This window comes from Ascaphus truei, chromosome 16, assembly GCF_040206685.1.
Source record: "Ascaphus truei isolate aAscTru1 chromosome 16, aAscTru1.hap1, whole genome shotgun sequence".
Taxonomy (NCBI): Eukaryota; Metazoa; Chordata; class Amphibia; order Anura; family Ascaphidae; genus Ascaphus; species Ascaphus truei.
This window is the reverse complement of record NC_134498.1, coordinates 47829947-47852911: the sequence shown is the minus strand read 5'-3', so window position 1 is coordinate 47852911 and position 22965 is coordinate 47829947. Positions and strand designations below refer to the sequence as shown.

General features: G+C 48.9%; 1 protein-coding gene across 3 annotated transcripts in view; it reads left to right on the top strand.

The window, feature by feature from the left end:
• Positions 1 to 22965, top strand: part of TRPC5 (transient receptor potential cation channel subfamily C member 5) — a 117326-nt gene that overhangs the window by 67511 nt on the left and 26850 nt on the right. For all 3 annotated transcript variants that reach the window (XM_075573483.1, XM_075573482.1, XM_075573480.1), the window contains one exon: positions 20156 to 20492. In XM_075573483.1, the coding sequence (XP_075429598.1) occupies positions 20156 to 20492 (337 nt within the window). The remainder of the gene's footprint in view (positions 1 to 20155; positions 20493 to 22965) is intronic.

Below are 22965 nucleotides of genomic sequence, written 5' to 3'. Positions count from 1 at the left end.
GATAACGCGTTATCTAACGTGTGTTATCTCCTTAACCGTTGTTTTCAATGCCACTACTGTTATATAACTCGGCAGCATCAATGCTGCCTTAACGAGTCCAATGCTGCCTTAACGAGTCCAATGACGCCTGCTACAGCTATACTCCTTCTAATTGTTCTGCATAAAATGTCAGTTGTTTTTAATAGAGCGGTTTCCTATTTTTCTGCCTTTCCCCTAAATGTTGAAATCTGTCGCGTAAGATCAGGTAGCTCTCGAACCTCCGTACAGATTGGACGCAGCTTCTGCGCGGGACGAATACACGCAATGAATTTCACAACACTAACAATGGCTGATTACTTATTTAGCAGGCAGAAGGGACATCATTGTTATACATTTATGCATGGCACGCATGCAAGATTAATTCCGATGGCAGAAAATCTCTTCCTTCATACAAGGCCATTATCCACCTCGTTAAAATAATTAACCCCTTCATTTGACATAGAAAACTCGAAAGGAATTAAGCTTTGTAATGAGTGAGACTACCTTCTGTTTAATAGGACTAATGCCTAATGAATGAGACATGATAGGATATAGGTCTTAAAATTTCACATACACAAACCACGGAGACATTCTTAAGTGTCTAATGAGAACTACATTTCTAATATTTTAATATGTCTTGTGAAGAATTCTAATAGCTGTGTTGGCAATATTCTATGGACCCTGTGATATATTTTAATGTATCAATATCATAGGGTTCTAGAGAATTGTAGATTTGTTGAAGGTTTCAATGGACCAAGAAGAGTTCTTAATAGATAAATTAATGTTCGCAGAGCTTTTTAAAGAGGCAATCCAAGTGGCACTGTTTTAATATATGCAGCCTTTGATGGCCTTTATTGAAAACGAATGACCTAAGCTGCCGATCGATTAGTTCTCCCATGATCTATCAGCAACGTTCCTGCTTCCTAGGGTTCACTAAATGGCTGCCTTTCAATTTCAAATCAATCTTTCAGACAGTGTAACTCGGCAGCTACAATGTATCCTGATATTACTAAGGTAACATTATTTATTATTACAGTTTGCAGCTCAAACTGTTGGGAACACTGGCAGAAAATGATCACAAACAGGGAAAGTGTTGCAAAGATCTTGCACTGCTGGGGAGGTGGGCTAAAGCCTGCTATAGCAATCAAAGTTTGTTCAGTATATTAAAACTGATTAAAAATGGCATTAACAGTTGAATTAAAAATAATAATAATGTAGTATGTATGTATATCTTTTATTATACATAGCGCTTCACAGCAGTAACACACGTGACAATCATAAAAATAACAAATACAAATAACAGATCATGGGAATAAGTGCTTCAGACATAAAAGCAACATTGTAGAAGAGGAGTCCCTGCTCCGAGCAGCTTACAGTCTAATTGGTGGGGAGAACGTACAAAGACAGTAAAAGGGCATTCAGGTAAGTGCGTCTGCAGGGGGCCAAGCTTTATGTATCGTGTATAGTATTAGCCACAGTGCTACTCATGCTTCTTTAAGCAAGTGTGTCTTAAGGTGGGTCTTAAAGGTGGATAGAGATGGTGCTAGTCGGGTATTGAGGGGAAGGGCATTCCAGAGGTGCGGGGCAGTCAGTGAGAAAGGTTTAAGGCGGGAGAGGGCTTTAGATACAAAGGGGGTAGAAAGAAGACATCCTTGAGCAGAACGCAAGAGTCAGGACGGTGTATAGCGAGAAATTAGGGCTGAGATGTAAGGAGGGGAAGAGGAGTGTATAGTGAGATATTAGGGTGAGATGTAAGGAGGGGGAGAGGAGTTTATAGTGAGATATTAGGGTGATATGTAAGGAGGGGCAGAGGAGGGTATAGTGAGATATTAGGGTGAGATGTAAGGAGGGTCAGAGGAGGGTATAGTGAAATATTAGGGTGAGATATGGAGGGGCAGAGGAGGGTATAGTGAAATATTAGGGGGAGATGTAAGGAGGGGCAGAGGAGGGTATAGTGAGATATTAGGGTGAGATGTAAGAAGGGGGAGAGGAGGGTATAGTGTGATATTAGGGTGAGATGTAAGGAGGGGCAGAGGAGGGTATAGTGAGATATTAGGGTGAGATGTAAGGAGGGGTGGAGGAGGGTATAGTGAGATATTAGGGTGAGATGTAAGGAGGGGCAGAGGAGGGTATAGTGAGATAATAGGGTGAGATGTAAGGAGGGGCAGAGGAGTGTATAGTGAGATATTAGGGTGAGATGTAAGGAGCAGGAGAGGAGTTTATAGTGAGATATTAGGGCGAGATGTAAGGAGGGGCAGAGGAGGGTATAGTGAGATATTAGGATGAGATGTAAGGAGCGGGAGAGGAGTTTATAGTGAGATATTAGGGCGAGATGTAAGGAGGGGCAGAGGAGGGTATAGTGAGATATTAGGGTGAGATGTAAGGAGGGGCAGAGGAGGGTATAGTGAAATATTAGGGGGAGATGTAAGGAGGGGCAGAGGAGGGTATAGTGAGATATTAGGGTGAGATGTAAGGAGGGGGAGAGGAGGGTATAGTGAGATATTAGGGTGAGATGTAAGGAGGGGCAGAGGAGGGTATAGTGAGATATTAGGGTGAGATGTAAGGAGGGGCAGAGGAGGGTATAGTGAGATACTAGGGTGAGATGTAAGGAGGGGCAGAGGAGGGTATAGTGAGATATTAGGGTGAGATGTAAGGAGGGGCAGAGGAGGGTATAGTGAGATATTAGGGTGAGATGTAAGGAGGGGCAGAGGAGGGTATAGTGAGATATTAGGGTGAGATGTAAGGAGGGGCAGAGGAGGGTATAGTGAGATATTAGGGTGGGGTGTAAGGAGGGGCAGAGGAGGGTATAGTGAGATATTAGGGTGAGATGTAAGGTGGGGCAGAGGAGGGTATAGTGAGATATTAGGGTGAGATGTAAGGAGGGGCAGAGGAGGGTATAGTGAGATATTAGGGTGAGATGTAAGGAGGGGCAGAGGAGTGTAAAGCTTTAAAAGTGAGGAGGAGAATTGAGTGCGAGATGCGGGATTTGATGGGTATGCCAGGAGAGGGATTTCAGAAGGGGAGACGCTGAGACAGAATTAGGAAAGAGTAGAGTGATTCTGGCAGCAGCGTTTAGGATAGATTGTAAGGGAGACAGGTGAGAGGCAGGAAGGCTGGACAGCAGGAGGTTACAGTAATCGAGATAGGAGAGAATGAGGGCCTGAGTCAGAGTTTTAGCAGTCGAGTAACAGAGTAAAGGGCGTATCTTTGTTATATTGCGGAGGAAAAAACGTCAGGTTTTAGATACGTTTTGAATGTGAGGGGCGAATGTGAGAGAGGAGTCGAGTGTGACCCCTAGGCAGCGTGCTTGGGCTACTGGGTGAATGATCGTAGTTCCAACAGTAATGTGGAAGGAGGTAGTAGGGCCAGGTTTGGGAGGAAGTATGAGGAGCTCTGTTTTAGCCATGTTGAGTTTCAGTCGGCGGAGGGCCATCCAGGATGATATTCCAGAGAGACATTCAGAAACTTTGGTCTGTGCAGCAGGTGTAAGCTCAGGGGTTGAAAGGTAAATGTGTGTGTCGTCATCATAGAGGTGATATTTAAACCCAAGAGATGTGATTAGGTCACCTAGAGAAAGTGTATACAGAGAAAGGGGAAGAGGTTCCAGGACAGAGCCCTGGGGTACCCCCACAGAGAGATCGATAGAAGAGGAGGACATGTTAGCAGAAGATCCAAGGTAAGAGGAGATCCAGAATAGAGCTTTGTTACAAATTCCAAGAGTATGGAGAATGTGAAGGAGAAGAGGGTGGTCCACAGTGTCAAATGCTGCAGAGAGGTCGAGTAATATGAGCAGAGTGTAATGACCTCTGTCTTTGGCAGCATGGATGTCATTAGTTATTTTAGTGAGGGCTGTTTCAGTGGAGTGAGCAGTGCAGAAGCCAGATTGTAGAGGGTCTAGGAGAGAATAGGTGTTGAGAAAATGTAGCAATCGAGAGAATACAAGACGTTCAAGGGGTTTAGAGGCAAAAGGCAGGACGGAGACAGGTCGATGGTTAGAAAGACAGGTATGGTCAAGCTTGCTGTTTTTGAGAAATGGTATACTGTAAATGTTGCATGATTCAAGGAGGGGGGGAAAGGTACCAGAGTAGAGGGAAGAGTTAAAAATCTGTGTGAGCGTAGGGATTATAGTAGGAGCATTTATTTATTTATTTATAAATTATTATACCAGGAAGTAATACATTGAGAGTTACCTCTCGTTTTCAAGTATGTCCTGGGCACAGAGTAAAACAAATAATACATGGTTACAAGTACAGTTACATAAATGAACAAGGTGTACATTATATACATGACATTGCGTGCATAGTTAAAGAAAATATATATTATGAGCGTATGAAACAGTTACAGACCAGATTAAAGTGTGAGACAGCCTTAGATTTGAAAGAACTTAAGCTGGTGGTGGATATGAGAGTCTCTGGTAGGTTGTTCCAGTTTTGGGGTGCACGGAAGGAGAAGGAGGAACGTCCGGATACTTTGTTGAGCCTGGGACCATGAATAGTCTTTTGGAGTCTGATCTCAGGTGATAGGTGCTGCATGTGGTAGGGGTGAGGAGCTTGTTCAGGTAGCTGGGTAGCTTGCCCAGAAAGTATTTGAGGGTGAGACAGGAAAGGTGAACTTTGCGCCTAGACTCTAGTGGTGACCAATCTAGTTCTTTGAGCATTTCGCAGTGATGTGTGTTGTAGTTGCATTGGAGAACAAAACGACAAATTGAATTGTAGAGGGTGTCAAGTTTGCTATGGTGGGTTTGAGGAGCCGAGCCATATACTATGTCTCCATAGTCAATAATTGGCATTAGCATCTGCTGTGCAATATGCTTTCTGACCAGGAGACTTAGGGAGGATTTGTTCCTGTAAAGTACCCCTAGTTTGGCATAGGTCTTGGTTGTCAGGGTATCAATGTGCATCCCGAATGTTAAGTGAGAGTCCAACCATAAGCCCAGGTATTTAAACTAGTGACAGGTGTTAGGGTGGTGTCAGCGTTGGTTCTAATCAGGAGCTCAGTCACTGGAAGCTTTACAAATTTAGTCTTGGTCCCAAATACCATTGTTACAGTCTTGTCAGTGTTTAAAAACAGTTTGTTTTGGGAAATCCAGTTTTCGAGTCTCAAAAAGTCAGACTGAAGTATGTGTTGGAGCAAGAGGTTTTAGGAGATGGGAGGAACTGGGGTCAAGAGGGCAGGTATTATCTAATACTACAGAACTGATTTATTAAAAAAACAAAACATGTATGATATTGCACGGATTGTCCTTTAAACCTCACTTGTCGTCACAATTCCTAGAAAATAACACATTGGTCTTTTTATACAGTACTAGCTGAGAGACCCGGCGTTGCCCGGGATGTAAATGCGTAATAGGTAGTATTATTTATAAATGGTGGAACAATAGGTGAGTATTTGTTGTAAAGGTTGGATCATAATGTTGAAAAGAAAGATGGAATAAAATGTAATACGATGTTGTTTAAAAATGTTTTATTGTAAACACACCACAGTACAATGTATATTTTGGTGACATAACAGATGTGTCCTGCTAGGGTGTGAGGCGGCGGGTGGCACATGGGTTGTGAGTGCTGTCTGTGAGTGGGGGTCCTGCTAGGGTGTGAGGCGGCAGGTGGCGCGTGGGTTGTGAGTGCTGTCTGTGAGTGGGGGTCCTGCTAGGGTGTGAGGCGGTGGGTCAGTGATGTCGGTGCGTAGGGGCGGGAGGCAGCAGGTGTGTGTGCCGGCAGGTATGTGTCGAGTGTGGCGGGTGTCTGTTGAGTGCATGTAGCGGCTGTGAGGCGGTGGGTGAAAGGCAGAGGCGGGCGGAGTAAGGGCGGGTGAAAGGCAGAGGCGGGTGGGCGCAAAAGCAGAGGCGGGAAGGCAGGAAGGCGAAGGGTGGTGGGAAGGGGTGGAGGAGGGGGGGAAAGGGTGGTGGGAAGGGGTGGAGGAGGGGGGGAAAGGGTGGAGGAGGGGTGGAAGGGGTGGGGTAGGGGGTGGAAGGGGAGCGGGGGGGGGAAGGGGAGCGGGGGGGGGGAAGGGGAGCGGGGGGGGGGGAGGGGAGCGGGGGGGGGAAGGGGAGCGGGGGGGGAAGGGGAGCGGGGGGGGAAGGGGATGGGGGGAAGGGGAGCGAGGGGGGAAGGGGAGCGGGGGGGGAAGGGGAGCGGAGGGGGGGAGCAGGGGGGAAGGGGAGCGGAGGGGGGGAGGGGAGCAGGGGGGGAAGGGGAGCGGGGGGGGAAGGGGAGCGGGGGGGGGGAAGGGGAGCGGGGGGGGAGAGAAGGGGAGCGGGGGGGGGGGGGAGAAGGGGAGCGGGGGGGGAGAAGGGGAGCAGGGGGGGGAGAAGGGGAGCAGGGGGGGGGAGAAGGGGAGCGGGGGGGGAGAAGGGGAGCGGGGAGAAGGGGAGCGGGGGGGAGAAGGGGAGCGGGGAGAAGGGGAGCGGGGGGGGAGAAGGGGAGCAGGGGGGGGAGAAGGGGAGCAGGGGGGGGGAGAAGGGGAGCAGGGGGGGAGAAGGGGAGCGGGGGGGGAGAAGGGGAGCGGGGGGGGAGAAGGGGAGCGGGGGGGGGAGAAGGGGAGCGGGGGGGGAGAAGGGGAGCGGGGGGGGGGGGGGAGAAGGGGAGCGGGGGGGGGGGGAGAAGGGGAGCCGGGGGGGGGAGAGGGGGAGCGGGGGGGGGGAGAAGGGGTGTGGGGGGGGGAAGGGGAGTGTGGGGGGGGGGGGTAGAGAGCAGTGGGCATATGTATTGTCATAATGAATGTATGTGCATGTGCCCCCCCCCCGTTCTCCGTGACTCGGCCCCCCCCCCCGTTCTCCGTGACTCGGCCCCCCCCCTCCCCGTGACTCCACCCTCGCCCCCCCCGTTCCCCGTGACTCGCGTTTCCCCCCCCGGCGCCCGCTTGGCCCCCTGATGTGCCGTCCGGCTGAGTGAGGCGCGTGCAGGAAGCGCCCTGTGTGGGCCTGAGGCGCGAGGCTGCGCGGGTGGGCCTGAGGCGCGAGGCTGCGCGGGTGGGCGGGTGGGCCTGAGGCGCGAGGCTGCGCGGGTGGGCCTGAGGCGCGAGGCTGCGCGGGTGGGCCTGAGGCGCGAGGCTGCGCGGGTGGGCCTGAGGCGCGAGGCTGCGCGGGTGGGCCTGAGACGCGAGGCTGCGCGGGTGGGCCTGAGGCGCGAGGCGCAGTGACTTACCTGAGCGGGAAGTAGCGCCGGGGAGGTAAGGGAGCGGCTGGGGTAGGAGGGCCGCGCTTCCCGTCCGGAGCCGGTGCAGGGCTGCGCACGTGATGGGGGGGGGGGAGGTTGAGGTGCTCCGGAGGAGCATCGTGCTGTGGATGTATGGGTGAGGGGGGTGGGGTAGTTTTGGGTGTGCTCCGGGGATGTTCGGGTGAGGGATGTTCGGGTGAGGGGGATGTTCGGGTGAGGGGGGATGTTCGGGTGAGGGGGATGTTCGGGTGAGGGGGGGGATGTTCGGGGGGGGGGGTGATGGAGCATCGTGCGTTGTATGTTCAGCAGCGTGCGTTTGCTGTTCGTGTGAGAGGGGGTGATGGAGCATCCCTTGTATGTTTGGGTGAGGGGGGTTGGTGATGGGCTGCAGTAGCGGGAGAGCTGTGGCGTGCGTTCGTAGTGTGCACGAGGTTGGGGGGGTGGTGGTGGAGGGGGGTGCATGAGGTTGGGGGGTGGTGGTGGAGGGGGGTGCATGAGGTTGAGGGGGGTGGTGGTGGAGGGGGGTGCATGAGGTTGGGGGGGTGGTGGTGGAGGGGGGTGCATGAGGTTGAGGGGGTGGTGGTGGAGGGGGGTGCATGAGGTTGGGGGGGTGGTGGTGGAGGGGGGTGCATGAGGTTGAGGGGGGTGGTGGTGGAGGGGGGTGCATGAGGTTGGGGGGGGTGGTGGTGGAGGGGGGTGCATGAGGTTGGGGGGGGTGGTGGTGGAGGGGGGTGTTTGTAAGAGGCAGTGTGAGCAGTGTGTGTTAGGTGCTTAGAAGCGTTCCCAAAGGTCACTGAGGGGTGGGACAATGTGGCAGTGGTGTTGGCCGAAGGCCAATGAGAGTCAGTGAGGGGTGGGACAGTGTGGTGAGGGGTGGGACAGTGTTGAGGTGGAGTGACAGGCCAAAGGTGCAATGCGATTGGCCCTAGGGACACAGGGCATGCAGACAAACATACAGACATTTCAGAAATATATAGTAGATATGAGCTTTCTTCAGGGGTAGCCAACTCCAGTCCTCAAGGGCCACCAACAGGTCAGGTTTTTTTCAGGATATCCCTGCTTCGGCACAGGTGGCTCAAAAATGCAGACAGTATTATATAAAACTACAGAACTGATTTATTAAAAATAAAAAAAAATAGCATCTAGGAAAATATCACTTAGTGTACGTGCTATTTTTCACGTTGGTCCAAAAAAAAAAGCGTAATCTATCGACCTTCAGAGGCAGGGAATATATACCCAAAGAAAAGATGAGCAAGTGTGAGCGTTTTGCTGCGATTCTTCTCTGTGTCGGTTGAACAAGACGGCAGAGACCGGAGGGAAAACCAAGAGCGGTTTTGTGTTTACATGATTGTAACACCCACCCACCGCCCTGCAGGTTCTCTGCCTGTGGTTAGGTTTTCTTGACGGGTCTTTGTTTACATCACTCGCTGGATGCAGCCTCATTACAGAACTCTTTCTAATAAAGACATCAGCGGGAACGTGTCATTCTTCAGAGGCTGATTGCTGCATACAATTTATTATAAAAAGAACGCGATTTATTTTCCCGACAAACCTCTTAAAAGAGAAATCCATGCGATTTTTTTTTTATTTTTGTAAGCTCTTCGGAGCAGGGACTCCTCTTCCGAAATGTTACTTTTATGTCTGAAGCACTTATTCCCATGATCTGTTATTTATATTATCTGTATTACTGCTGTGAAGTGCTATGTACATTAATGGGGCTATATAAATAAAGACATACATACAATTTTTTATTATTATTTCTTTAACATGGGATTGAATCAGGGGGGTCTCCGGACTGGAACCCCATTCATAGCTCCGTGGACCCCCTTCATCTCGAGAAGGGGGCCCCGGTATCTCAGCAAGGTTTAAAGCTCCTGCATCCAATAGGAAGTCGCACCTGATGATATCACGTCAGGACGATAGAAGTTGAAAATCATTGTTAAAAGGTCTCTAGGACATACCGGGCTACTAGAATGACAGTAAACACATAGTAAAGAAATGCAGGGTGTCAAATTTGGTCCAAAAACGACACCTTTCTTAAAGAAAAGATAAAAAGTAGGTTGATGCAGAAAACCCCGGTATTTCAGTTGATTGTCACCAAAGATGCGGTAGCCACTGATCTAACGTGGGGATTTAACAGAGCTTCTGTAGGCCTTGTCAAGGTCAAGAAGGGCAGATGGAAACTGTATGACCTCTTCGTGGTGAAAGTAGAGATGAGTCAGCAGGAGTCTGTAACTCATGGGGTTCTTCTGCATGTGACGTGACTATTTTAATCATTCCATTAAGAGAAATGGATTCCCGTCCCTTGCTGGAACAGAAACGACACCAAATACTTGTACCAATCACAGCCGTGGGGATTAGGAGATGTGGGGGGTTCTTTTAATTTCTGCCAACAGGTTGCTCTGCTTTACTCCTCCGTGAATAGAAAATATCTTCTTCTTGCAATATTCAAGATTAAAAGCAGCAAGTGACGCTGAATATTAACCCTTTCACTGCCCCGTGAGCCTGGCAACGGATTGCACAAGAACGGTGTTAGCGTCCCCTCTGGCAATGAAGAGGTTAAAATGACAGGAAGGTGATAGTGTTAGTAAATACCTGGCTTGTCTTGCAACAATTTTGCCTCAATGTGGCACCTGCGAATAGGGGTATACGGAGCAGTGGGATAAGTGAGGAGCGGAGTTCCTTGTTACAGAATGAGAATGTGATGTACTGAATCATGGTGTTGCCTTGGGCATCATGTATATAAAAAAATATTAAATATCTGTTTGTGCGATCACTTAAGGTGTCACCCAGAACTGTAGCAGAGCTGAATGTGTTTCCTTTACACATGTAGGGGGGGAGGAAGGGGTAGAGAGAAGAGAGATTTGTTTGTCATGTCCCAAGTGACTTCTATACCTCCCAAAGACTCTAACACCTGGAGCGATGCCGGTGACCTTCAATCTGTCCTAATGTCTCATTAGCACTAACAGCCATTCTAGTTATCACAATGCCCTTTCCGACCGAAAATCAGCTCTCTACGCTGCGTTATTGAGCTAGGAAGATGCATGTTAACGCTGCGTTATCGAGCCAGGAAGATGCATGTTAACGCTGTGTTATTGAGCTAGGAAGATGCATGTTAACGCTACATTATGAAGCTAGGAAGATGCATGTTAACGCAACGTTATGAAGCATGTTAACGCTGCGTTATTGAGCCAGGAAGATATGTTAATGCTGCGTTATCGAGTCAGGGAGATGCATGTTAACGCTGTGTTGTTGTGTCAGGAAGATGTATGTTAACGCTGTGTTATTGAGCTAGGAAGATACATGTTAATGCTGTGTTATTGAGCCAGGAAAGATGCATGTTAATGCTGTGTTATTGAGTCAGGAAAGATGCATGTTAACGCTGTGTTATCGAGCCAGGAATATTCATGTTAACGCTGTGTTATCGAGTCAGGAATATGCATGCTAACGCTGTGTTATCGAGCCAGGAATATGCATGTTAACGCTGTGTTACCGGGCCAGGATGATTCATATTAACGCTGTGTTATTGAGTCAGGAAGATGCATGTTGACGCTGCGTTATTGAGCCAGGAAGATCCATGTTAACACTGCGTTATCAGGCCAGGAAGATGCATGCTAACGCTGCGTTACTGAGCAAGAAAGATACATGTTAACGCTTAGTGCAGACTTAACTTATATTAAGACCCGTTACGTTGCTCATGGACCTCTGGGTATCTGCTCCTAAAAGTGTGTCTGGTCCTCACAAGAGAGGAGCTCTATCATTGGTGCCAGTCTAGGAGATTAGGTCGTGACCAAATGACTGCTGGCGCTTCGTCGCTACTCACCCCGCCCGGGGCCCTGTAGCAGGCGGCCGCCTCGCCGCCAAGGTAAATCCCTGTGTTCATTTAACCCTTACCCTAAAACCCCTTAAATTAACCCCCTAACCGCTAAAACCATTTAAATTAACCCCCTAACCGCTAAAAATCCTTAAAGTAACCCCCTATCCCAGGGGTGGGGAACCTTTTTTCTGCCAAGGGCCATTTTTATATTTATAAAATCATTCGAGGGCCATACAAAATTATCAACTTAAAAATGAGCCTGCTATATTTGGTGAAACATTTAATGAACTCACCACTAATGTGATGGCTGGAACTTCTTCTCCTTGGGTGACTGACTGTGGGTTGGTGTCTGTGCACGCGCGCGCACACTCACACACACACACACACACACACAGAAATCGGGCAGGGGGTAGGGAAATCAGACTCTCAGACCCACTCTCTCTCTCAGGCTCACTCACAGACTCTCAGACCCGCTCACAGACTCTCAGACCCACTCACAGACTCTCAGACCCACTGTCACTCGCTCTCAGACCCACTGTCACTCACTCTCAGACCCACTGTCACTCAGACTCTCAGACTCTCAGACCCACTGTCACTCAGACTCTCAGACCCACTCTCAGACTGTCAGACCTACTCTCAGACCCACTGTCACTCAATCTCAGACCCACTGTCACTCACTCTCAGACCCACTGTCACTCACTCTCAGACCCACTGTCACTCGGACTCTCAGACCCACTCTCAGACTGTCAGACCTACTCTCAGACCCACTGTCACTCACTCTCAGACCCACTGTCACTCACTCTCAGACCCACTGTCACTCACTCTCAGACCCACTGTCACTCACTCTCAGACCCACTGTCACTCAGACTCTCAGACCCACCCTCAGACACACACACTCTCTCAGACACACACACACTCTCTCTTTCAGACACACACTCTCTCTCAGACAGACAGACAGACACACACTCTCTCTCGCAGACACACACAGGGGGAGGGAAATCTGATCGGGGGGAGGGGGGGGGAAATCGGAGCAGATGCCCTCCGCAATTGCAGCTCGGTGTGGGGAGAAGGAGGACCGTGTAAGTGCGCAAGGGGGGAGGGGGGGGGGGGAGGAATCTGAGCAGGTGGGATCGGAGCAGGTACACTCCACAACTGCTGCCCAGTGTGGGGAGGAGGAGAGGCAGTAGTGAGGTGTCTCTCCCACCGCAGACTCGTTCTTCTATCCCCCAAGCCTCTTATACCCCCTCCCCTCCCCATCCCCCACTCCTCTTATACCCCCTCCCCCACTCCTCTTATACCCCTCCCCCTCTCCTCTTATACCCTCTTCCCCCCCCCCCCCCCCCCCCCGGAGCGCTGCTTACCCACGCCGCCCTGGTGATACTCAGGTCCTTAATCATCTCAGGCGGCTGCTGCCACACACAGACAGTGACACACAAACACAGTGACCTTGACACACACACACAGACACACACACACACACACACACACAGTGACAGTGAGACACACACACAGAGAGACAGTGAGGAACACAGAGACAGTGAGACACACAGACACACACAGAGACAGTGAGACACACAGACACACACAGACAGTGAGACACACAGACACAGTGAGACAGTGAGACACAGTGAGACAGTGAGACACACAGACACAGTGAGACAGTGAGACACACAGACACAGTGAGACACACAGAGACAGTGAGACACACAGAGACAGTGAGACACACAGACACACACAGACAGTGAGACACACAGACACAGTGAGACAGTGAGACACACAGACACAGTGAGACAGTGAGACACACAGACACAGTGAGACACACAGAGACAGTGAGACACACAGAGACAGTGAGACACACAGAGACAGTGACACACACAGAGACAGTGACACACACACAGACAGTGACACACACACAGACAGTGACACACACACACACACACACACACACACACACACACACAGTGACACACACACAGACAGTGACACACACACACACACACACACACACACACACACACAGTGACACACACACACACACACACACAGAGACAGTGACACACACACACACAGAGAGTGACACACACACACACACACACACACACACACACACAGAGACAGTGACACACACACACACACACAGAGAGACTGACACACAGTGACACACACACAGACAGACTGAGACACACAGTGACAGTCACACACAGTGCCAGACACACACACAGTGATAGTGCCAGACACACACACAGTGACATTGACACACACACACACACACACACACACACACAAATAAGGCCTCTCCCCCCTTGGGGTGGGTAAGGTGCCTGGGAGGGGGTATAAAGGGGCATGTGGGTTACCTGGGGCCTGTGGATGGGCTGCTGGAGCAGCATAGGTAGCCAGTGCAGCTGAGAGACTGGCAGGCCCGCGGAGCCTGAAGGGAGGGATAGAGGGGCGGAGCCTAAGGAAGGGGAGGGACAGAGGGGCGGAGCCTAAAGGGAGGAACAGAGGGGTGGAGCCTAAGGAAGGGGAGGGACAGAGGGGCGGAGCCTAAGCAAGGGGAGGAACAGAGGGGCGGAGCCTAAAGGGAGGGACATAGGGGCGGAGCCTAAGGAGCCCGGCATTACTGGAGGAGAGACGGGAGGGGGCAGTGCTGTAGGAAGAGGCGGGCCAAAAAAAAAATCTTGGCAGAGTGACAGCACGAGCAGCCAATCAGGAGAGGGGGAGTTTATTTATTTACTTATTTATTATTATTTATTCATTTTTTAACCATTCTTGCTTCCCGCGGGCCGGACCAAATGACTTCGGCCCGCGGGCCGGACGTTCCCCACCCCTGCCCTATCCAGTAGTAAAACTGACATTAGAAGTGGCAGATCGGCTGCGGCAGAGGTTCCCTCTGCGGCCAAAAGCTGGCGTTCAGTTGGTGGCGATGACACCATGTCCCACCCCGGACTGGACGCTTAGACCCAAACATAGAAACAAACTTAACCCTTGACGGCAGATAAGGACGCCCGGCCCCACGCTGTCTGCCCCGGTGTCCTATCTGCTGTAAAAACTCGCTCGGTTTTTGGCTTTACGTCTAGCCCGAGCATTTTTTGAATTCCAATACTATATTAGCCCCTACCACCACAGCTGGGAGGCTACTCAACACATCCACTACCCTTTCTGGTAAGAAGCACTTCCTCACATTTCCCTGCAGCCTTCCGAGCCCTACCTCTTGTTATAGCGAGCTCGTCTCTCTCTATGGAACACTGTACTACCTTCTATGTACAGCAAGTCCTCGTTTTACGACGAATGGCTTATCTGACGCTGTCCAATGCATCCCTATGGCCGGTTTTACGACGCCAAAATGGCGTATCCGACGCTCTAACGACGCTTTGCAAAGTTGCAACATTATGTCAATCAGAAAGCTGCAGTCAGGGAAATCGTCCAGATCAGTCTGTGTGAGGGTTTAGTGGGGTATTTATGCCTTCAAACATGTCTAACAGTTTTATTATACAGTTCTGGATTCAATAAATAGAATCTTTACATCATAATGTATGTGTGTGCAGCATAATCTTATTGCTTGAGTAAAATATTTGGTGTATTTTAGCATTAAAAATGCCTTCAGGAACGGAACGTTTGATTTAAACTGGGTTCCTATGGGAAAATGTGTTTCCCTTTACAACGCTTCGCTATCCGACGCCATTTTGAGTAACGCATTGTGTCGGATAACCGAGGACTGCCTGTATTTGAGAGTTTCAATCACCCCCCCCCGCCGCTCCCTTCTCTCCGCAAAGCTGTACACACCTGCCAGCACTTTCCTGAAAAGGTGCATCACCTTTTGCATATTCAGTATACAAAACAGGTGTATCATTTAGCAAAGAAGAAGAAGAAAAAAAAAAACAGGACACTAAAAGAATGACTTTTAGTGAGCTGCCGAGCGGTTTTATACACGATGGCTTTAGCTGAGAACGGTGGATTTAGCCAACATTGCTGCATTTTAATCTTTGAGATTAGCAAAAAATAAAAAATAAAATGCTTTCTGGAGCTGGAGATAAATTAACCCCTTCAGCAGGAGAGAGGCCAGAGACCAATTGATTTTATGCGACCAAGGTTTACAATTTACATTCACCGCTGATCTCAAACCTCAATCTTGCAACTGAAGTGTTGTTGTGCTGTAAGAAGCCCCCCAGGCTGTGGCAGGGGGTTGCTGAGCTGCTTATGCCATCGAATACATGAAGATGGGAAGAAAATATTAACACAAAATATGGCACGTTAGCAGAAAATACTGCTGCGTTGCACGCTTTTCTTTTCTTCCGCACCAATGCCTCTCGGTTCTGAACACTGGGGGGGGGGGGGGGGGGGGGCATTGTTATTTATTTATTGTCACTACTGAAAGATTTGTCCAAATTCCTCGTATTGCATGCTTACAGTTTTCTCTTTTTGTACGCTCGACTTGCTAAGCTCTCGCTACATCGGCTGTATAAGGGGTTGCCAAGCCCAGTCCTCAAGAGCTACCAACAGGTCAGGTTTTCAGGCTATCCCTGCTTCAGCACAGATGGCTCAATCAGTCCCTGCTTCAGTATAGGTGGCTCAATTAGACTCCGTCTTCAACTGAGCCACTGATTGAGTCATCTGTGCTGAAGCAGGGATATCCTGAAAACCTGACCTGTTAGTAGCTCTTGAGGACTGGAGTAGGCCACCCCTTGGCTATATTGTGTTGGAGATCTTAGTTGTCCCTTCCATAGGATAGCCCTAGCACTCTGACTTGGGCAGCATGCCTGGCCGACACACGCACAGAGCCTTCCCGGCTTGTGGTTGGGCTAAGAGCGGTGTGGGGTTAAGTAGTTGACTGTGGGTGGAGTGTCGGCAGGGGTTTGGGGGGGAATGAAGATGCTCCCAGGATGGTTAGAGCAGGACTGATATCTAAAGGCGGTCAGAGGAAGGAGGTGGACGAATCGGCAAGAACTTTTGGCAACTGGTTGCAGGGTTTACTATTTTAGTTGGTGTGATGGGGGAGAGCCTCAGAATATGATCATCCCTCTTTAATGATTTGGAACGCGTACACATTGTTTGCAGGCATGGCGTGATGGTCTTATGACGAGGAGTTTTGCCAAAAGATGGTGGTGCACAAGCAGGTCCAGTAGGACCACAGGGACATGGATTTTGGATGAGACAGCAGCACCCATGTCCAACAGTTAACAGTACACGTGCTAGAAACTGGGTGATATCAGTCAGGGACTGTAGAGGGGTTTTTGGGGGCGGTAGATGCCAGCGAGCAAGATGGGCTTAGAAAAGGGGAGGCAGATTTTGCCAACTAGGATTTCACGATGACGTCACCGGATCGCTCTGCAGTTTCTGGTTTAATTGCGGCCTTAAGCTATACATCCCAGAGGAAGCAAAACCTTGCCAGCTTCAGTTACCATGCTAGTTTTCTTGTTTTTTTTTCGGTGGCAATGTGTTGCGAGCTACAGTACCTCCTCTTACTGGGAAAGTGCCACCCTGACCACTTGGCAATGTGCATTTACAGGTCTATATTCTTCAGCACAGTGGAAACAAGAACTATAACCCTTGGAGGTGATATCAGAGCGATGCGAGGATAACTTCTTTCAGGAGTGCCTCGGTGAGAGTAATAGCACCTGTCTGGTACCCTTGCTGTATTTCAAACAGGCTCTTAACACCCTTTTAACACACTAGTACAGTATGTCCCAGCAAAGAATGGGTTACAAAAGCAGTTCTGGAGAAAACATGGCATGTGCTGCTCCAAAGACAATATTGATTTGCTGTATTGTAAGCTTGAAAATGTGTAGCTACAGTTCATAGTGAGCTAGTCTCTGCAGCACTATTTATAGCAGCACACAGTATTCGGCAGTATTACATGTGCAGAGAACATTCGCAGTCCTCAGCCTGGAATAAATTGCACATGTACAGTAATAGGAATATAGTGTGGATTCCACCGGGATTATTTAACCTGCAGACAAATCAATTTCTGTAGACGATGAAGCATTTTATCTGCAGGGAAGGTTTGCGGGTTCAAAATGCGACGTTCTTGAAATCTGCGTTCGTTCAGATGTCTGCGTAGAACTCCGGAACCAGATTTCAAACCCAAAGCAAAATACAAAATAAAACCCAAGAGGCTCATCCTCCTTTTTTTTTTCTTCTTCCATAAACTGGGCAAATGTTTGGGTTCGTGAAGGGAAAGCTTGTGACTTTATGCACAAACGTTTGTTTCAATTTCTTGATTTATTTTTTCTTATTTGCTGCCTATTTTTATTTTTCCCACCAGATTTTTTAATATATATATCCCAAACCAAAATGAATTGAGCTCTGGCAAAACCAGATTTGTTTCCAACCAAAGCACCAGTGAAAGTGCCCAACCTTAATTTGACATACAGTCTACCTGCGTTGGGTTGAGAGAAAATGCGTTAGCGGAGGCTTCCATTTTCTTGCTATCGTCTATGATACCACATGGAAATATATAAGAAAGAGGCTATATAAGAGGCTATATAAGAGGCTAATCTTTGATGAAAGTAGGAGAGAGGGAGTGAAAATCTCTTGTTCAGAAATGATTCCATTAATAATGGCGTTATGAAACACATCTCCGGGAGCACATAAACACAGCACAAGTGCCAAGAAAACCAATTAATACAATGGTTATTAGAAAAAAGGGCGGTTACAGGATGCAGCGCATTTCTCAGTATCGGCAGGACTTCAGTTCAGAACGGACGATGCAGCACATTTGAATGGATAGTGTTCGATTTTAAATGAATGTGTATTGAATAACAAAACCGACATGCATTAAATAAAATGTCACTTTGCATTCTCGCCACGCTGCTGATTTCATAAGGATTTCTCGGAACTGCGGAGCGGAGGTGCAGATCCTGCATATAAAGTGGGGAGCAGTTAGAAGTGCTGCCCGCTGGATTCTGCTCTCTGTAGGACAGTCCAGCACTTTTCAGCTCTGTTGCACACAGAAGTGGATGAATGAAATTCCCAGATCCTTCGCTGCACGCATGCACCTTATGTATAAGCGCTTCTAAACGCAGAAATAAAATTCTACAAATATTTAGCGCCATTTTTTTCCGTTTGTTTCATTTTTAATTAATGAACTCGTTTTAATTTCCCGCCCGGCCTGCGTTCGTTTGCTGCCTTGGTGAAATCCCTTTGCCGGTTTCTTATCTGTGTTCACTATAAAATACTCCCCCCCCCCTTATTTCAAGGCCATACAATCGCATGCCCCCCCTCCCTTACAAAACATCGCCCCTTATCTCTCTGTATATACTTGCTGGACTCTTGCGCTCTTCTTTGCCCTACTTGTGTCTGCCGCCTACTCACGTTTTAAAGCGATCTTCGCGTGACCATGTGTCGCGCATGTGCAGTCATGAGCGGTGAGCGCCGACTGCGTGTGCGTGATGAGTGCTTGCCGGTCGCTTATGCGAATGTGCGGTCGTCAAGCATGCACATCTGGCAAGCGCCGACCGCACACGCGCGGTCGTAAAGTATCGGGCATGCGCGGCTGGCGCGATAGAAAACCGGGACAGTAACCCAAAAAGTCGGGACAGAGACCTAAAAACCGGGACGTCTGGTCACCCTTCTTAATCTGGAATTGCCCCCCTCCACTGTCCCGCACGCGTTTTCTGCGTTATGCGGCATGCCAACGCTTAGAGGGGTCCAATGTCACGACGGATTTGAAGCAAACGGTGGCATGATGAGCGTTCGTTTGCGTGTCATTTCCCAGAATCCCTGGCTGCAGTGGAAGCACTGTTTGCTAAGAGATAATGGGGAAGGGCAGGGCTGCAGACCTGTCTGAGACGTGTGAATGTGCTCACACGGGGTATTTTGATTTACGCCCCCCCCCCTATTAAAAACCCTCCGAAAACTTCCTTTCATAAAAAAAAAAAGGCCAAGGTAACAAAACGTATTTTTAACCAATTACACGGATACTGTTCACCCGCTAAGTTGTACTTCCCCTTTAGCCTCGTCAGCAGGTTAATGCAGAGCTGCCAAGGGGTTAAGCCCTTCTTAATTTTTGGAGGTGCTGTGCACGAGTGCTGCCATCCTCCGCAACACGGGGTTAAATATCTCAGCTGTATCCCACTCTCTTGACTTGAGTTGTTGACTGCAGAGTAAAGATGCCTGCGGCAGGTGTGAAAAGCTATGAACACAACACAGAAAGGGAGAGGAACCCGCTCCTCGGAACGTCTCCTCTTCAGCGCGTGATTTCAGGCACCGCTCTGTTTTATCCTGAAGTTCCGTGGCCTCCGAGGCGTCAGCCACGCTTCGACACCAGAACATTTTATTTTTCCCATTGCTTTCACTTTGCCCTTATCACGCCGTACACACTGTAACTCGAGAGAGGTTAACATTATTAACGAAGCAGGGGCATGTGGATAACTGTACCCCAGGGGGCCGGAGCAACTTGAGAGCCCACCCTAGAAAGAGGTGGTCCACGGTCTCCTAGATAGTCAGGGAGCTCCTGGAGGGAAGAGAAACTTCCTCAAACTTCTTTCCATCGACGTTCCAAGCCTATTCTCTGAGAGTGAGTATGGCAGGCTGCAGAACGATTTACCTTTTGGGTTGAAAGCCAATATATGTTTTTTTTGATATATTTTATGAATGAGATTAACTGGTTATTTATTCCACTAATGTGTACGATGTATTTTACTTCTATTTTTTTATACGTATCATTTTGTTTCGTGTAATCTTGGTCCCCCCAACCACTGGCCGCCCTCAGCAGCCTGCTCTCCCCTGTGCTGGGCGCCAAGGTGTTCCTGATGTGGATCGGAGCTTCTCCCCGTTCCCTCAGCTGCCTAATACCCGAGTGCTGGAACCTGTCCTGCTCTTCTCCTGTGCTAATCCCTAACTTCTTCCCAGGGTGAGAGGAGGAGCGGGACACTATTCACCAGCATCATGCAGCTGACTGGAGGGGGCGGGGAAAAGCTCCTACCCACAGCTATAACATCCCTTCCGTCTTTACACCATAATAGATATATGTGGGTGAGGGCACCTGCAGCCCATGAAATATGTCATCTTGCCGACTACTGTTATAATAGAAGAGAAAAGCACTATAGAAATAAATCTATGTCCATGCAGCAGAGGGTGGAGTTGCTTCTGCCTTCAGTCATATGCTTTAGCGTGACAGCTGTATAGACTAGTAACAAGTAACATATCTCTCTCTTTCTCCCCGCAGTTTGTCGCCCAGCCAAACTGCCAACAGTTACTGGCTACACTGTGGTATGATGGGTTTCCAGGTTGGCGCCGGAAGCACTGGGCGGTGAAACTGGTGACGTGCATCACCATCGGACTGCTGTTCCCAGTGCTATCTATGGCATACCTAATCGCGCCCAAGAGCAGGCTGGGACTGTTCATTAAGAAGCCATTTATCAAGTTTATCTGCCATACGTCTTCATATCTCACCTTCCTCTTCATGCTGCTCCTGGCCTCCCAGCACATAGTGAGGACTGACCTGCACATGCAGGGACCTCCCCCAACCGTGGTGGAATGGATGATATTACCGTGGGTCCTAGGTAAATCTGAAACTCATTGATTATTGATCATATGTTGTTTAGATAACAGCGATCAACTCCCCTGGAGTCGTCAATGCCCGATCCACTGTATCGCGCCCAACTAAACACGTAGAGTTAATGGCAGATATCGCCGATTCGGGCGCGGTACAGCGGATCCCGCTTTGATGGCTCCGGGGCAGCGTGTGATGGTTCCTTCGTGAAAACGGTTAGTGCTTGGCGGGCCTGCGTTGTATTGCAAATCGGTGCAGGGGTTAACCTACCTATATGGTGATAAAACTAATAGATCTCCCAATAGAAAAAAATAAAGATTGCAACTATGATGTGGTGCAGTTTATACTGCGCTTGTGTATGCGGCCACGCGCACACAATATAGCCACCCAAAACTGTATTAGCATATCACACCGGTAACAAACAAAAAAACAAGAAATCGGACACATTTATAATATTATCACAGACCGACGTTTCGGGGAATAAACAGACATAGTTGGTGTGCTACACGGCTATTGTTTTGGAAGATCCACGCCATGGAACGCATTGCCCTGCGACCGTGTGATGTCGGCAATGGGAGAGAAAAGCCCCCGCTTGGATTCCATTGGTGGGGTGGTGGGGGCGGGGGAGAAAGGGATTATGTCCATTGCACATGATCAATGCAACTGTCAACAATGTAGCCATGAAAATGTTATGTGCAGCATGGCAACCAAGGGGTTAAAGAGAAATCCAGGCTATTTTGGGTTTTCACTATGGCGGAGTTTCAAAGCTCCCGGGCCCGGCGGGACAATAGGACGCCGTGATGTCACCCGGCGCGGCTTCCTATTGGCCCATGTGACGCGGGAGCTTTAAACTGCAGGGGATACCGGCACTCCCTATAGAGGTAAATATCTCTGGACGCAGGGGGCTCCCGGAGCTGAAATGAAGGAGGTTCTGCTCCGGAGACCCCCTGCTTTAATCTTGTATTAAAAAAATGAAGAAGGAAACATTTCATGGATTGCTCCTTTAAGAAGCAAATTGCAATCTTCCGCCACTCTAGCAGAGAGGGGGTTAACTGGTCAGGGTGTTACTTTAGTTGCTACTAGTCTCATCAGAAGACACAGTATAACAGTCCTGCAACCAATCGTCTGTCACCGTTTACGTTTAAATGACATTAGGAGGTGGATGGAGCCAGCCCAGGTACCTGGATGTGTTATTGTGGGAGATGCTATCAGCTGCTCTGCAAACTCCAAAAGAAATCAAAAAAGTTCCGTAGGACCAGATGCCCAGAGCTTGCCTGGGGAGAAAGACAGGTCCATGTGAAGTCAAATAATGTGTATATTAGTTTGTACAATTCTTAGTCGTGTCATTTAGAAATCGGTGAAGCGTGATTTTAACCGGTCCTCTTACAGCAAAAATTATCAGGACACCACTGTGAAAAGTAGCTTGTAATTAATTTCACCCTCAAGCTTTCAAGAGGCTGATTACATTGCGTTTGTATACGGCCAGGAGGTTATCCTAAATATGACCACGCTGGTATAGGGAGTCGGGTAATTACTGGGAGGGAGGGCTCTATACTCCTTCATGAAATGAAAAATAAAATAACGGTCACAACACGTCCTTACAGGACCCGTTGATGGTCTGATCTTTCAAACACATGAAAGAGTTGTGTATAAAGATTCATGTCTGAAACTCAAACAGTAGCTGCATCTTGGTGTGTGTGTGTGTGTGTGTGTGTGTGTGTGTGTGTGTGTGTGTGTGTGTGTGTGTGTGTGTGTGTGTGTGTGTGTGTGTGTGTGTGTGTGTGTGTGTGTGTGTGTGTGTGTGTCATTGTCCCCTCACAATCCCCTGGGAGAACCCACTTCAAGACTTCAATTGGTAATATATAGGTTTTCTGTTTTATTCCCGTTATAAAACTGTCTTAGTTACCGTGTGTAACTTTGTAACTCTTTTCGTTACATTTCAAATGTATTAAGTACGGCATTTGAGCGCTAATTAAATGGTTTCCTGTTGGAAGGGGTTTGCTCTAATTCCCAGGCACGTTTTAACCATCCTGAATTTTTAAATAGGGTTTTATTTAATTGGTGCATTTTTTCTGGAAACAAGGGACCGAAAACTCCAAGCTTAATGTACCCTAAAATGAATCCTGGCGGTGGCAGCATAATTAGGGTGTTTGAGGACTTTCGGGGGTTACATGCTCATCTTCGTGCAAGATAACTGGGCGGATACTCAATTTGTAACCCCTTTTCTCTTTCTCATGTCCTCGTTTGAGATGTGGGGGGGTGGGGGGGGGGCGGAGAGCTTACAATGCATTGCAGTTATTTCAGCTAGGCGTGATCTCCCTGACTTAGAAGGGGTTAATCGGTGTCTGTAACCCATTCCTTTAAACAAGCCTGGCACATAGAGATAACCAATAGCCATAGGCCTATCTCCCAGCCCCGGCAGCACTGAAGGAGTTAACCTCTACTCTTGCCTGCTGCTCCCAGCCAAGATTACTAAGCCATCC